Source organism: Lepidochelys kempii, chromosome 9 (assembly GCF_965140265.1).
Source record: "Lepidochelys kempii isolate rLepKem1 chromosome 9, rLepKem1.hap2, whole genome shotgun sequence".
Classification (NCBI taxonomy): Eukaryota; Metazoa; Chordata; order Testudines; family Cheloniidae; genus Lepidochelys; species Lepidochelys kempii.
Genome location: NC_133264.1, coordinates 33355271 through 33371937, shown reverse-complemented (window position 1 = coordinate 33371937; position 16667 = coordinate 33355271). Strand labels below are relative to the sequence as shown.

The window sequence follows — 16667 nt, the reverse complement described above, 5'->3', positions numbered from 1 at the left end:
GAAGAAAACCTTTAAATGTAATGAGTTAAAATTTTCCACTATGCATTACTTTTTACGTTTACCCTTTTTATGTTATCTGTATATGCTTTATGGGAAAGTTTTAAAAGCTACAATGCAAGTTTATTATAAAAAATTGCTTATAAATGGAGTTATTTTAGAGATCAGAATGTGAAAGACTAATGTCTTTGACAAGCACTAGGGTTGGCAGGATTTCTAAGGCCTTATCTACCTGGTGTAACCTAAGGTGTTAATTTAAAAAACAGATCTAGTTACAGGTGTAAAATCCTCTACAGAAACTTATACCAGAATAAGTCTGCCTTTTTTCAGTTTAGTATGTGGTGTGAAAAGGGGTTTAAACTAAATAAAAAATAGCCAGAATAAGAGTATTCACACAGATTGTGTGTGGGGGAAGGGGTTATACATGTATAAAACCAGTACAATTTAACCAGGTAAATAAGGCCTAAATTTCTCAGATTGCAAAGAACTTTACTCTTGAACTATAGCCACACTGCTAGGGGCTTAACTGCTGAGCAGATTGTTTATTGTATTGAATTGTATGACGTGGACAAATATCCATCAGGGATTAGGATGTGTCCACCAAATTAAATTCTAGTGTGAATTACCCCTTCTTTGAACCCACTGTTTCTGAAAAGAGTTAACCCCAGCACATAATCTACCACCCCATAATTCTCTGAAGTAATCTTAGAGATATGTTTAAAATTTAGTGCTTGTGAAAGGCGCTACCCATCACAGAAACTACAGTCTTCAGTTTATCCACAACAGAGATATAGCACAGTCACAGGCAATGCAGACTTTCCCACACTGCCTTGCCTATGTGCCTCAATACTGCCCTGGAACAAATCTACAGGGCTAAAGTCAGTTCCGTTTCGAAGCCCAATCAATCCATGGTCGATCCGCTGAAACTGACAAAATATCAATCAATGCTAAACTCGGATTAATTTTGTGAAGTGAATGTTCATCCACAAGCAAATGGACCGAGACCACCGACATCTTGTTTTTACATAGGCCATTGAACAGTCACCAGATTGCACAGGACCAGACTGTAATGGACTTTCAACTATCATACAATGGCTCTTTTTCAAATTTGAAAACTTCTCAAGTCAATGAAAGCCAGATTCTGTAGGGAGACAACGTGGGTAAAAAAATATCAATACAGATGATATTTTAATACAAAATATTAGATTTTTACACAAGTCAGTTTTTTTTAAAATATAGAACCTTAAAAAATGAACAAGTTGCTATCCACACACTATAAACACGCATCTTTGTGCTCAGTTTGATCAAGTTTTCAGAACAATTTTAAACACCAGTCCATATTTTAAACACTGCCTTTAACTTTTATGAAATCTTTGCCACATTCTGCACTACCAATATTATATGTACAGTGTGAAGCGCCTTCATTCAGTTTTAATAGGATAGTTAAACTGCTCAGTTATCAGATTCTTTGTGCAATGATTTCACATTCGACTGCTCATGACAAGTTCGCATTACAGTTCTGTGGCACCTGGTATGAGCAACCACATGTAATTCTGTGAATGTTCACGGTAAAGAATGTCAGTTACATGTATTGAAATACATTTTTTCAAAGTACAAGTTCTTCAGCTAAATAAAAAAAATTATTCGTTTAGGGGAAATTTTAACTGATTAACCAGAGTTTTCAACAATTGCTATGCACTGAAAAATTAATTTTGATTTCTCAAAGTTGAATAAAGTAATTAGCTATTTATCAGATTTTCATAGAGATGAACTATAGCATGTGCATCTCAGGAATGTTTGGAATAGTCCATTTGTTTTTGAACCCATAGAAAGGAAATTTTTTCCTTCCTCTTTATCCACCATTATCTAAGTTAAATATCAGATCTTACAAACTCCTCTTTTAATAGTAAATCATCCACAACATGTGGGCAGTTAGCCAAGGAGATTTAAGATGATTTACTTGTGTTGAAATAATTTACACAATTGAACTTATGCATACAGTACAAAACTATGAACAAAAAGGTGAAGCAAACTTTTTTATTTATATTCAGGTAAAAACATTAACCTGATGAAGTAAATTATTGCAGATTTGAGAAATCAGCACATAAAACAGTTGGACAGAGCATTGCTTACAGGTGCTTTATCTGTGTCAAAAGACAAAGGCTGAACTGTTTGTTCCAAGCTAGCACTGGGGGGCAAAGAGGGAGGCTAGAAAAGTAAACATGAACTTAAGTCAAGAATAAGAAATTTTTGTTTACTTGAACAGGGAATAAAACTGCTAATTTGTCTTTTAAAAAACTATACATCAATTTGAAATGTGCTGGCCTTATAATAATAAATAATGGCCAGCCCAATCTGTTGATTTTTCAACTACACAAAAGAAAGAAATTCTTCCCAGCCTCTGGGTAAGAGGCTTTTGTTGCCTGAATCACTGTGTAAACAGTTCTAGAGTGTCATCTGGTAAAGACTGTAGCCAATATATCCTACTACTACGTTAAAACTAAGCTCTACCTAATTACAAAGGCTGAATTATATTGACAATATATATTTTTAATTCAGTAAAATTTAAATTATATCTTAATTTGAGAGAAAACATGGAGCAATAAATGCCCATGCGAACCAAAATGTAACAATTGTTGAGTGTTGCACACAAAAAAGAACCAAGTGAATTGCACATCAGACAATACAAGAGGAAGGGAAAAATCAGAGGCATGTGAAGGGACACAGAACTAGTCTACTAAACTAGATTTGTCAAATACATGTGTATTTTAATTTCTGTACTTATGTACAAAACTTGTCTTTGGAGGAAAAAACTGCAGACTTAGCTAGATGGATACACACAGCCCGATATTAAACTGCACAGCGACATTTATTGTTCCAGCCTGGAAAAACATCCCTTTTTTAAATTTCACACAGCAAAGCAAGTTAAAAACTTCACTCATCAAATAAATGATAATTTAAACAAGAACTTGCTAAAGAAACCTTGTCACAACAACTTTTTAGGGCCTGATCACTTTAAGTCCATTGGGCCTTTAATGAATATCAACCAAGTGTCTTTGTTTATAATCTGCAAGCCGTTTTTCTACAACAAGAAGGCGTAACACGTTTCCTTGACTCAGGTGATACATTTAGAAAAGAATCATGATTTTCTCTTTGCTGTAACAGGCAGACATTGCATTTTTCATTGTGATCAGGAAAGATGGAATGACTGCTGCCCTTCTCTTGCAGCTATCAAGAGTTTTTCACGCATTATCTCAATACTTGAATAGTCCGGCAATTTGAGATAATTCACACAAGTCATTACTGAGGGCAAGAAGTCATCTGGATTTTCTGTAGACTCAAATGTCTTGCGTACAATTGTCAGTGGAGGATTCAAACTTCGAAAGCCTGAAAGGAGAAGAAAAGATCCACTGTATTTCTCTGAACGTAATAGGAGAATTACTTTTCTTAAGAAACAGTGTTTAACCTACTATGAAACTGACAGTAATTCAGCACAATTGGCATTCTAAATTATGACTCTTCAACCTTTGCTTAAGAATATTTCCACATTACCACAACCTTAAATGGAAAGTAAAAAGCTAGACGTACTTTCAATTTATGCCAACGAATTTTTGCTTTCTAGTTACCGTGAAGACTCAAACTAGACAGGTCCCTTTCACTTTTTGGTTCTTCAGCACTAGCACACTACTGCAATCTATACATGAAAACTAAAAGATGTAAGCAGGGCTGAAGTATATTCATAAAGATGTCATTTTTATATACAAAGCAGTCAGTCAGTTAAGGAAGCTGGCAAAAGGTATTTTTTAAAATATACACCTGCATAACCATGAACATATTCAATATCAGGAGGCAGATTCCGAACAAGGGCATCAAATATTCTCTCATTTTTTCCCCTTTATTCCTTTTCCTTCAAAAAATAGCATCTTCTTTTTATACCCTCTTTTGCATTTTAGGATTCAGAATCAATGTTTCTACAAATATAGTCTCATTTCTTGACAGGAAGTCTTAGTGACTGTGCTTCCTGTAAGGAAAAACACTGCCATTTTATTATTTGGCCCGCCGTAACTTATTACAAGTTGTCTCATGGTTAACATAACCATGAACACTGAACTGCTTTTCCCCCAAAAGAGTAACAATTTGTTTTAATGTGGACTATTCTGTGTCATGTAGCACGATATCTGCTAACACTGATATCAGCTATGAAATATTGTACATTATCTGTCGTCTCTATCTTGTAAAGTTATTCAAGCAAAATCTTTATTAATGTTACTATTCAAGACATTTTATTTATGCAAACTTCAAAAATGTGAACTATTATAACTAGCTTATAGCACTCCAAACTTCTTTGTTAACTAACATTTCAAGTTTTGAAAATGATATATGCAGATTATAGGTAACTACTGAAGTGAAGAACAGAAACGGTTTTGAATGATTCACAAATGCATTAGCTGTGCTGATTATACACGAGAGTGCAGACATGATGGCAATATCTACTAAATTAACCCACCTCCTACTGGCAGTCTAGGGCTACCGGTCACAAACTGGAGAAATAATCTTTGTTGCTCGCTATCAAGACTACTAAGAATTTCAAACAGGTACTTCACAGCTCGACTAAAAAGAGAAAACAAAAACAGCTGTTTATTTTAAAAATATATATTGTAAGCAAAAGAATAAAAAACTATTATATCACAGCATTAATGAGCATGGTTCCATGCTCAGACTACATGTATTATAAATGCTATTTTTATGAACAAATATCTCAGTTTCTTCCCAAAATGTGTAAGAGGTGTTGCATCATTTCATGTACAGCAACTATGAAAGGTATTTTGTTTATTTTAAGATTAATCAAATGCACAATTTTCAACATTTGGTATCCTAGTATCAAATCCATATTACCTGTCATGTGTATAACCATGATCTGGCCTACAGCATTCCATTAATGTCTTTGCATCCCAAGTGTCTGTTTTACTGCCACACAGGAGCTGATCCAACTATAAATTTAAGCAGAGAGAACAGTTTTGTCCTCATGCGGACACAGAACGAAGACTGTGCATGCGGATTACAACATGAATCTATTTTCTGGAACAACATTCAGGAAAGTTACTTCTGCTGAATTCTGCAATACTACAGAGCTCATTTGACTTTAATAGCCCCATCCCAATAAAGCTTCATTTATTGGATCCGGACATTTCCAGACCTCCTGCTACTAGTGGGCTGCATTTCTTCCTGTAGTTAGAAACAGTCCAAACTTGTCTCTCACGCTGTGGGCATTAGCCAGGCTAATTCAATGACATTTGGGCACTTCTCGCTCAACCTTTTTTATGAGTCTTATACAACTAATTTCAGGGAAACAGACCGCTTCTCTCTCACCCTTCTTTCCCTCCCATTGCAGGTGCACTCCTGATCAGAGACTTTTAAACAGGAGGGGACTGCTGCCAACAACTTAAAATGCATCTCAAAAGATAATCTGTACCACTTCATACTGGTGCCCACCAACAGAAGAACAAAATACAGCACTGCATAAAGAGGAAAGGACAAAACCATAATAGTGGGAGAATCTCCCTTCCCAATGGCAAGTGACACAGTGTGATGCTGTCGATAGCTGAGCAGAGTTGAACTTTGGCCAGTAGGTGATATTTCTATGTAAAAGCACTATCACATTAAGAAATATAGAAAAAAAATTAGAAGCAGTACCTACATGTCTCAACTTTAAAGGAACTACACATCACCATGCAAAGCATCAATAGGAAAATTAAAATGCAGCAATTCAGCCAAGCTCCTTTGCCATTTTTTTCCATGAAACTTAGAGGTAACGGTATATGTAGAAAGAGAAAACCTATTTAAGATATGGGTTTTCCTGTCCATCCACACATCTAAAATGCTTATCCGGGCTCTCACTGCAATTACTACAACTCCAGAAAGAAAGAGAGTATGTTGACAACTGCAAGCTTGCCTCACATATATCCATTCCAAATGCTGCTGCAAAGATCATTCCCCTACCTGTTTTTTCTGTCACCCGATAAGAACGACCATACTGATCAGACCAAAGGTCCATCTAGCCCTGTATCCTGTCTTCCAACAGTGGCCAATGCCAGGTGCCCCAGAGGGAACAAACAGAACAGGTAATCATTAAGTGATCCATCCCCTGTCGCCCATTCCCAGCTTCTGGCAAACAGAGGCTAGGGACCTGCCCATCCTGGCAAATGGCCATTGATGGACCTATCCTCCATGAACTTATCTAGTTCTTTTTTGAAGAACACTCTCAGTCCCCCAACTGGCTCCCCACCCTTCTCCACTGCATCAAAATAAGCTGCTTGTTTTCACTTTCAAGACCCTTTACAGCCTATCCCAAACGTACCCATCATCTCACGGTACACTGTCAAAATGTCAACTCCTGCCTCTAGTCCGTCAACAATGCCAGGCTCCATTACCCACGTTACATTTTTAAACAAGCACCTATGTGCCATCTCCCCTGCTGCCCCTAGCCATTGGAAGACTCTCCCTATAAACGGCCACAAATCTACCTCATTGCCATCCTTCAAGTCCCTCCATTGCCTACAAAAACCTTCACAATGATTAGGCAGCAGGTGTGCTGTGTCCATTACCTACCATGCTGATCAGTACTCTTTCATTGTTTCCTTGTGCTCCTGCATCCAACTATAACTACCCGCTGTCTCTTCTCTTACACTTCGTTATAAGAGGTTTGCGGACGGGGACAGGGAAAGTCTTTGTTCTGTTTGTGTACAGCATCTAGCACAATGGGGTCCTGGTCCATGTCTACAACCAGTAGTTGCTACCACAATATAATAATAAATAGTTATGAAGCTTCTTGATTCCTCTAGTGACCTCCAATACACTGGGAATATGTGAATCAAGAAATTTGCATTTAGGGTGGATGTATTACTTTCTTTGGGGAAAAAAAGAGTTACAATATACTAAATCTGATACTGCAGAAAATAAAATCCACTACCAGAAATACTAATTAGAACTACTATTAAATACAGAAGTCTCTCTATGTACAAATTAAGTACATAGTTTAAAACTCACTGAATTGTCTTGGTACATGAGTTTCAGAAATATATTGCCCTATTTGTGAGAGAGAATTACACAATAACCTGCCCATAACTAAATATGGGGTTAAGAATGTAGATTAATATTAATCTACGTAACTGATTGATATCAGTTATAAATTCACATCTACCAACCTCTTCAGGATAGAAGTACTGAAGATGACTGAGGGGGAAGACTGATTCAAATCCATCTCTGAAAGAGTCAAATTGTCTGGAAACACCTTCATTTAGTGCCCAGAATATAACCAGCTGTAAAATAAAGAAGAAAAAACTACAATAAGTGAACAGGCTATGAGAAGCTATGTGAATATTCAACAGTGGAGTTACACAAAGGATATGATGACTTGGCAAAAGAATCAGCAACATAACCACATGTCCATATAAAGATGTGTGAACCTGAGCCTGATTGGTGCTGTACAATGTTGCACCACTTCGGTCACCTCTCACCAGCCCAACACCAGCATATTTGTTGTGCCAATGCAACACAGTTGTACCTAGAAAGGGAAAACAACTTCCTCCAGAGACGGATATGTCACTCTAAATCTAACTGAAATTTGGCTATGGCATATGTTTAAAAACCAACTGGATAGTAAAATATTGACCTGTATAATCCTTCCACCTCACCCCCAATATGCAAATAATGAGACATTTTAAACAGGGAATTTGTTCTTAACTAGTTTAATAGAAATTGGATACATCATCTTGAACAAGAGTAAGTGTGCCAGATGTACTTGTCACGCTAACAAACAGATGTTCTCCTGCTTCCGAAATCAGACACACGACTCCTATTCAAATCTTACTAAAAATCCATTTGAAATACATTATGCAGCTAGAATACCATGTATAATATTCCCCCAAAATTGAGGTAAATATTTATTAAGCATTTAAAGTGCTCAGCTAAGCTTGGGTTATTAAAGAAGGTACATTAAAAAAAGTTGTATAAGTCATATTTCCTATGGTCAAAACATATTGAATGGCACAACACCTACAATCTATCATCAAAATCTAGATAAAGTTAGTTATTTTTTCCTCATGAAATAGCATTATGTTGAAATGTATCCTTCTGGAAATTTCTGAAATAGAAATCCTTATTCTACTGAATATTTTTTCCTGCTAGATATGCATTGGTTGGTTTTATAATGTGAATGTTAATATGAGAAGAGTAACCTGGGAGAATTTTACTCCCAATTATCCCACAAGGTTTAACAGTTTATTGGACTTCAGAGAAAGTAAATACAAAGAAGAGGGGGAAAAAAATCTCTTAAAAGTGGGAGGTAGGGGAAGACTAGAAGTGGGGTGGGCTGTAGAATGGACATGTGCAACATACCTCAAAGAACAACAGTTACAGAAAGGCAGGTAACACCCCCTACCCCCCAAGTGATTGCACATGTCCATTCCACTGTTGGTTACTCACAAGTAGATTAACATGGAGGCAGGCTCTACCCCAACAGCGATTGTAGAACAGCCTGTCAGAAACTCCTCGACTGACAGGAAATGGCATAATGGGCAGCAAATGTGAGAACTGATGACCAGGTTGCCGCTTTGCAAATATCTCAAATAGGTCCTTGTACTGGGAAAGCCACTGAAGTTGCTTGCACTCTAGTCAAATGAGCCAATACTCTGGGTGGCGGCAAGTCATTAGCTAATTCATAGCACAAATGAATACAAGAGGAAATCCTCTGAGTGAAAACCAGTTTACCTTTCACACAATCTGCAACTCCACTGAGGACCTAAAGGACCTAGTGTGGTCCAGTAGAATACTAATGCTCTCCTCACATCCAATGAATGAAGCTTCTGCTCATCTGTAAGAATGTAAGGCTTTGGGTAAAATGTTGGCACAAAAATTACCTGGTTAATGTGGAAATTGCAGGCCACCTTTGTTAGGAATTTTAGGTGAGAATGGAGGTAAGTTATCCTTATGGAAAACCGTATAAGGAGACTCTGAAAGCAAGTCTCTCAATTCAGCCAAATCTCATTGCTGAGATTTTCACAACCAGAAACGTCACTTTCATAGAGAGGTTGCACAGACGATGAGTTGTGGGAGATTCAAAGGGAGGTCCCATTACTTTTTGTTAGTACCTGGTTGAGATCCCCTGGAGGAACAGGTTGATGCACCTGAGGGTATAACTTGTCCAACCCCTTTAGAAATCTAATAGTTATAGGGTTAGAAAAAAAGCAATTATGCACCGGAGAATAAAATGCTGAAATCACTGCCAAATATATTTTATTGGAACTGTCAGACCTTGATGTTTTAGGTGCAATAGATAATTGAAAATGTGGGTAATGGATGCCTGCATTGGGAAACATTTTTCTATCTTTTCTCAACAGAAATGTCTCTCTCATTTGGCCAGGTAAGTATTCCTATTGAAGGCTTTCTGCGATTCAGAAGCACTTCCTGAATGTCTTCAGAACTCTGGGTAGTAATGGGATCAGAGGAACGGCAAGCAAAGCAGGGAGTTGGCACAATGATAGCATCAACGCATCAACCAACAAACCTGAGCTGTGACACTGCCTCCCACCTCCTGGGAGCAGAACAGATAGCATTTTCTGTTGCAAACAGGTCCACTTGGGGAGTCACCCACAGCTGAAAGACAGACCTGGCCATGTGCAGATGTAGTGACCATTTGTGGTGAGCAGAGACTGATCTGCTTAGGTGACCTGCCAATATGTTCTGCTCTCCTTGGAGGTAAGCAGCTTTGAGGTAAATGGAGTTGGTTATGCAGAACTCCCAAAGCAGAACTGCCTCCTGGCAGAGTTGGGATGAATGCACTCTTCCCTGTCAGTTTACACAGAACATAGTCGCAGTGCTGTCCATTAAACACTAAGATTTTTTTCTGCACAGTAACAGGTTAGACAGATAGCTCATAGCTCCCTAACATTTATGAGAGTCCTCAGATCCTCGGAAGACCACAGCCCTTGAGTTTGCAGGGTTTTGATGCATGCCCCGCAACCAAGGAACGAAGCATCTGTGACCAACATGAACATTGGTTGCGAAGACACAAAAGGAACTCCCATATAAATGTTTGAAAGTTTGTCCCCCAGTCCAAAGAGGACCAAGTTACCTCTGGAATGTAAAACACTGTCTAGATGTTGATAGGGGGCATTCACTGACGCTAACCCTCCTTGAAGCCTTCTGAGGTGTACTCTGGCATGCTGTATTACGTAGGTACATGCTGCCATGCTGCTATGTGCCCCAGAAGTCTGAGGCAAGGGTACACTGTGGTAATGGGATGTGCTTTGGGATCCAAGATCAGATCTCGGAGCATCTGGAACCTTGACTGGGGCAGAAATGCACCGGCTTCCATAGCACCCAAGAATGCTCCAATAAACTTTTATTTGTGGAGGTTTTAGAATTGTTTCAGCCAGACTGAGTAACAGCTCCAGAGCAGTGAAGCTGGAATGAATGATGGTCATGTTGGACAGTACTTGATACTCAGACCAGCCTCTCACCAGCCAGTCATCCGGGCAATCTCCACAGATATGCATCTACTGGCTCCATATACTTTGTGAAAATGCAAGGGGCTGCTGTTAAATAGAACAGAAGTACTGTGAATTGATAGTGGATTCCATTCACTATGAACCTGAGAAACTTCCAGTGATCCAGACAGATCACTATATGGATGTAAGCATCCTTCAAGTCAAGGGCAACATACTAATCGCCCTATTCCAGGGAATACAAAAAACTTTATTTTCTTCAGGTACTTGTTTAACTCTTAGATCCAAAATACGTCTGAGACCACCTTTTGCTTTGGGAATAACACCCCCTCCCCTGCAAAAAAAAAAAAAAAGAACAGAGGAACATCCTCTGTAGCACCTACTAGAAGGAGAGACTGGAGCTCCAAGAGCCATCTTGTGAGAGTGGTCCCTAAAGAGGGTCAGGGAAGGGTGGTGGAAAGAAGGGATAGAAACAAATTGAAGAAAATACCCTAGGTCCACTGGGCTTAGGGCTCTCCATTCCCATATGATAGGAGTCCAAACACAAAGGAAGTGGGATAGATGACTGGCAAAGATATGGATAGGAACAGATGCACTTGTAGTTACTTGTATCAAAATGCATGCTTGGACTGGACTGCTAGTTGAGAGGAACCTACTGTTGCAGAGGGAGGGAGGGAGGAAGATGGTCACTGCCTGTAATTCCTGCCCTTTCTTCTCAGCAGGTCTTGGGGCTGAGGTATAAAGCTCTGTGAGCCTGCTGGGGCCGGAACTGCTTCCTCTTTGTTGCTGGTGTAAAGATTCCAAGTGACTTCAGCGTTGCTCTGGAATCTTTTAGGCTATGTAGCCTATTGTGCATCTTTTCCAAAAAGATGAGAGGACCCTCAAAGAACAAGTCTAGGATGGTCTGCTGTATTTCAGCAGGGAGACTGCATTTATGAGCACCTCCTCATAGAACAGATACCATGGACTGAGCTGCTGAGTCCAAGCCACCACTTACCCTCCTCTACCATCAGAATGAAGTCCTCCAGTAGCCTCATATTTAAACTTCAGGATGTTTTCCCATAGGGAGAAATTGTAGCAACTTAGGAGAACTTGCTGATTCGCAATTCTAAGTTGTAGGTCTCCTGACAAATAAAAGGTTTATAACCAAACAAATCCAGCCTCTGATTCTTTACTATCCTTTGGCGTCAACACTTGGTGCCCTATCTCTTACGCTCATTAACAGCTGCCACCACCAAAGAGCTTGGGGGCAGGTGAGAGTACAGAGTTATTCTAAACCCTTAGGAGGGACTAGTATTTCCCCTCTGTCCATTTAGCCATATGGAAGAAGGGGTCTGCCAAAGTGTTTTGAGTGGCTCCACAATTGCTCAGTCAGTAGTGCCATTCTGGAGGGCCCCAGAGAGGCTAACATGTCCACTAGCTTGTTGGATTTCTCACAGATCTCTTCTGCTTGAATGTTTAGCACCAAAGCCACTCTTAAGAAGTTATTGATAAGCCTGTAATCCTCCAGTGGTGGTGAATCGCTCATCTCTACAGCCTCATATGGTCTTGAGGAAGACCATGCACTAGGTCACTGAGGCAATGACTAATCTGCCTCTGATGGTGGAGGAACTGTTTGAGTAACCTGCAGCTGCTTGGTACCTGTCCTGGGCATCTGAGAATGTTGTCTGTGGCGCTGATGATCTTGTGCACCCTTGAAAGTCAACTCAAAGGTGAAGGGAGGCAAACCAACTGTGTCTATAAAAGCCATTGATGTAGTGGTGGGCCCCATGGTTGCACAGGCCATTGCCCCTTGCAATGTGGCCAGTGCTGAGACTGCTGTGAAATCCATGGACCATACTGATAGAGGATAAGCTTCCCCTTTAGTATGTGACACGAGACCCCAGTTACAAATCCAATGAAGATGGCTCAAAGTCCTGCAATAGCGGTGGAGCAGAATCTGTGTGGACAGGAGACCGGTAAAGCCAAACTCGGGGATGGTGGTACCAGGCTTTCCCCTGAAATGTACTGGCCTCTTTAGGTACTGCATGCTGTTGCAGAGCTAGTGTGGGAACTAGTTTCTGGTACCAGCCAAAACCCTTCCTGTACCACAGGAGATACCAGTACCAGAAGATCAAGCAGTTCTCTGGAGGAAGCATACATCTTTGGCGTTGTCAGTACCAGAATTGTGTCCTGAGTTTAGTGTCTTTGTATAGCGACTTCAGGGGTCAGCTGTGACTGACCTGGTATAGGTTCTGGAGTCTATGAGCCCCTTTTTAGCAGAGGAACTCTTGGGGAACACTTCCCTTCAGAGTCCCCCCTGGCGTCCTTGCTTCTAGATGGCCCCAGTACCAAAGGTCTTGCTGAATGAGGTCTACATCTCTTCACTATCAGAGACATAGAATGCGGTGCTAAAGACATCTTGGGAGATGCATTCTGTACTGATGGTGCTACTTTTGGAGTTTGCTCTGAACATGACTGCTCCAATGGAGGCGAAGTGCCATCTCCGTAAAGGAGACACTTAAGTCTCGCTGCTCTTTTCTAGAGAGTGAGGCTTAAACCCTCTACAAATGCGACGCTCGTCACTGATGTGGCACTCCAAACAATTTAGACAGCTGGGATATGGTCACTGACTGGCATCAGCCTGGCACTCAACCAGCAGGACTTAAACCCTGGAGAGCAAGACATGGCTCCAGTTCTGGTCCAGGTAATCAAATTTGGCCTAAAAGGGACCTAAATGTTGAAACCTATCACTAAGATTAACTATACTCTGTATCTAACCACTACTAAACAAACAAGCTGTATACAAAGAATGAGGGAAATAAACCTGTGATAGAAAGACTGAAAGTGCTGCAACAACCTGCACTGGCAGTAAGAAGGAGCTGGGGGCAGTTTCATCCTCCTATACCGCCATGCAGTGGTGTGCAACGGCAAAGGGCGCTCAAGCCACCCTAATGTGAAGGAAAACATTCTCTGAAAACTGTGCATAAGGCACACAAAATTAGAGTGGAGTGGACATATGGAATCGCTAGAAGAACTCCTATTTACACAGAGTGATAAGGCACACAGTGAGCAAAAAGGCTCAGACTGCAGGGTTGTGACTGAGTCATGAGTGGTGAGAAGGAACTGAGGAGCAGTTAGTGTTGCTTCACCATCTATGTGAGGCATGAGGACACTTGGGATACAAGTGCAGCCCTCAGTGGGACACTGCTGATTAAAAGAATCTGAACTCAAATACATGGGGTGGCATGCATATGGCCAAAGCACTCAGACTCAAAATGTATGGGAGCAGAAAACTTGACTACTTACATGATCAGGCAGAAGTCCCAGTACTAAATTTTCTAAGTGCTGGAAACTGATCACCACAGCATTTATGATCTTGCTTATTAAAAGTTGCAAGTTTACTTTGGTTTGTGCAGTAGGAAATTGGGGGCGTTCTATCTACTACAGGGGTGGGCAAACCATGGCCTGCGGGCCAGATCCGGCCCCCCAGGGCTTTGGATCTGGCCCGTGGAATTGCCACCCCCGTGGTGTTGCGGGCCCCGCGCGTCTCCCGGAAGTGGCCAGCACCATGTCAACTGCGGCCCCTGAGAGCACCATGGCCAGCACCATGTCCCTGCGGCCCCTGAGAGCATTGCCCTTGCTGAGAGCACTGCCCTTGCTTGTGGGTACCTCCCCCGAAGCTCCCATTGGCCGGAAACAGGGAACCGTGGCCAATAGCAGCTTTGGGGGAAGTACCCACAGGCAAGGGCAGTGTGCGGAGCCAGGGACTGCAGGGCCAGCCGCTTCCTGGAGAGGCACGGGGCTGGGGCCAGGGCAGGCAGGGAGCCTGCCCTGGCCCCAGTGCGCGCTGCTGCCACCCTGGAGATGCTCCAGGTAAGCGGCACCGGGCAGGAGCCGAACCCCTTCTGCACCCCAACTCCCTGCCCTGAGCCCCCTGCCTGCACCCCAGCCCCATGCCATACTCTGCACCCCTGCCCTTAGCCCCTGCCAAACCCCCCATGCACCATTGCCTTGAGCCCCATCCTGCACTGTGCACCCCCTCCTATATCCCAATCCCCTTCCCTGAGCCCCCTCATACATCCCACGCCCCTCCTTTGCCCCAACCCCTTGCCCTGGGCCCTTTCCTGCACACTGCACTCCCTCCCGCATCCCAAACCCCTGCCCCAGCCCTACATTCATGGCCCTGCAAGCAGTTTCCCCCACCCAGATGTGGCCCTCAGGCCAAAAAGTTTGGCCAGCCCTGATCTACTACCATTTATTACCATCTGGAATATTTTGTGGAAGCGAGTTCTGAAGTGAACAAAGACATAAGTTAAAGGTGTCAAGAAAAATAGCACTCAAGATTTTATAAAACCAGTTGCTAGGGTGGACAAAAAAGTGATTCAAGCAGAATTCTGAAGACTCTCACCTTCCACATACCGTCTGGCTTGCAGAGGTAGAGTCCCAAAGTCATTTCAGAAGCCCATAATCTTGTGTAGCAGTGTTTTGCACTACTAGTCCAAAGTATTGGTTCAATACTTGGCCCAGTAATTTCTGGCTTTGTTTTCAGAGGTGCTAAGAACCCACGGCTCCCAGTGAAAAATCATGCCATTTAGGACTACATTTGCCATGGATACAAAATAAGTTTTCTGAAACCTTAAGGAACAGATTCTTCTACAGTCAAGTTGTATATTACAAAGACTCAAAGTATTTGTTCTAATTTCTTACCAGGGCCTTCAGACAAACAGAAGCAACCAGCTGAAAAGTACTACTGCTATGACCAATTTGCAAAAAAGAAGCATCTTAAAATAAACTACTTTGAACTAACTATAAGACAGGAAGAGAGTTATGTGATTAAAAAAATTACAGCTTTGCTTTTACGTACTCTGAGATACTCTTCTAAATTGTGGATGGTGACAGGCATATCTTTTCCCCCTTTTTTCAGCTCTATATTGGGAAACCCAGGTAATGTGAAATCCAGCCCTAGATCTTCCACTGAGCAGCCATTCATATTGAGGGTCTCCAATGCATACTGTAAACTTTCTTTGGTCTAAAAAAAATTGAAAATGAAAGCCAGTGAATAATTCAGTCACTTACATTAGTTTATCAACAAATTATTTAGCATTCTAACACATGTAATATTGGTTACTAAATACACAATACTCATTGCAGACCAGTTATTGAAACAGATCAGCTACAGATTACAGTACTTTTTGTTCCCCTTTAATCTTAACTTTTAATGTATATAAAACAAGTTAACTAATCAAGATAGTCAATAACATCTGCCTTGACTGTGAACAAGCATAGTTTTGCTGATGTTTCTGGAGTTACTTTACTTCAAAGCAGAATCAGACAGCTAGTAAAGGTTGGTGTGAAAAAACAAACCAAACCAGGGCTTTGTTTTAACACAGACTAAAAAACTGAGCCTAAAAGAGTAGAAGCCATCAACTTAAACACCAAGAATTACATTGATTTTCTGATGAGATTTTGTTACAGTAAATGAGAGCTATAATACTGCATACATACTATTTTCAATCTTTTTACTGTTGGGAAATTAAATGGGGGAGAGAAGAGACAAACTTCTGCATCTAATAGTAAGTTCTCATGTGCATGGCAATACATGATCATAACTCAGTAGTCAAAATGACTACTAGCTGCTATTCTGAATTGGGGAACAAATTTGCTGCCAACTTATTGGCAATTAAGTGGCATCAAAGTATGTTTTTTAAAGAAACCTTTCAAAATGTGAGGAATAGGTAAGTTCGTAGATTCTAAAAATGAGTACACATGTGAAAAGTCTACCACAATTCTCCTCAATAGAATATTGTTGATATTTACAGTTGATAGTGAAGAAATCCACAGAAGTCTAAGAATACACATATTGTGAAGGACATGTGCAAACAAAACTGAATATGAATATTTCCATAAATCTGCAAATTAACAGATCACACTATGGGTTTCCATAAAGAGTTTCACAAGGAACACAGGAGGAGCCTTTGCTGCATTACAAGGAAAACGTAACTAAGTGGCCCAATAAAAGCTTAGCATTTTGGGTACTCAAAGCTTAATAGGGAGTTTTCTTGCAAAAGATAAGGAAGTCCTGGTGTAAAAAAATCCTTTAAAGTGAACTAAACAAGTTTTAAATTAGTAAAAACTGTTTAAAATTTTAAGTTAACAGAATGTGCATAGACCTACACATTTTGA

General features: G+C 40.7%; 1 protein-coding gene across 10 annotated transcripts in view; it reads right to left on the bottom strand.

Annotated features, from left to right (window-relative positions):
* Positions 1–2020: 2020 nt before the first annotated feature.
* The window catches only part of TRIP12 (thyroid hormone receptor interactor 12), a 150755-nt gene continuing 136108 nt past the window's right edge, over positions 2021–16667 (bottom strand). For all 10 annotated transcript variants that reach the window (XM_073359825.1, XM_073359822.1, XM_073359821.1 and 7 more), the window contains 5 exons: positions 15349–15513; positions 7203–7316; positions 4894–4988; positions 4505–4608; positions 2021–3384 (listed from right to left, as the gene is read on the bottom strand). In XM_073359825.1, the coding sequence (XP_073215926.1) occupies positions 3188–3384; positions 4505–4608; positions 4894–4988; positions 7203–7316; positions 15349–15513 (675 nt within the window). In that variant the 3' untranslated portion in view covers positions 2021–3187. The remainder of the gene's footprint in view (positions 3385–4504; positions 4609–4893; positions 4989–7202; positions 7317–15348; positions 15514–16667) is intronic.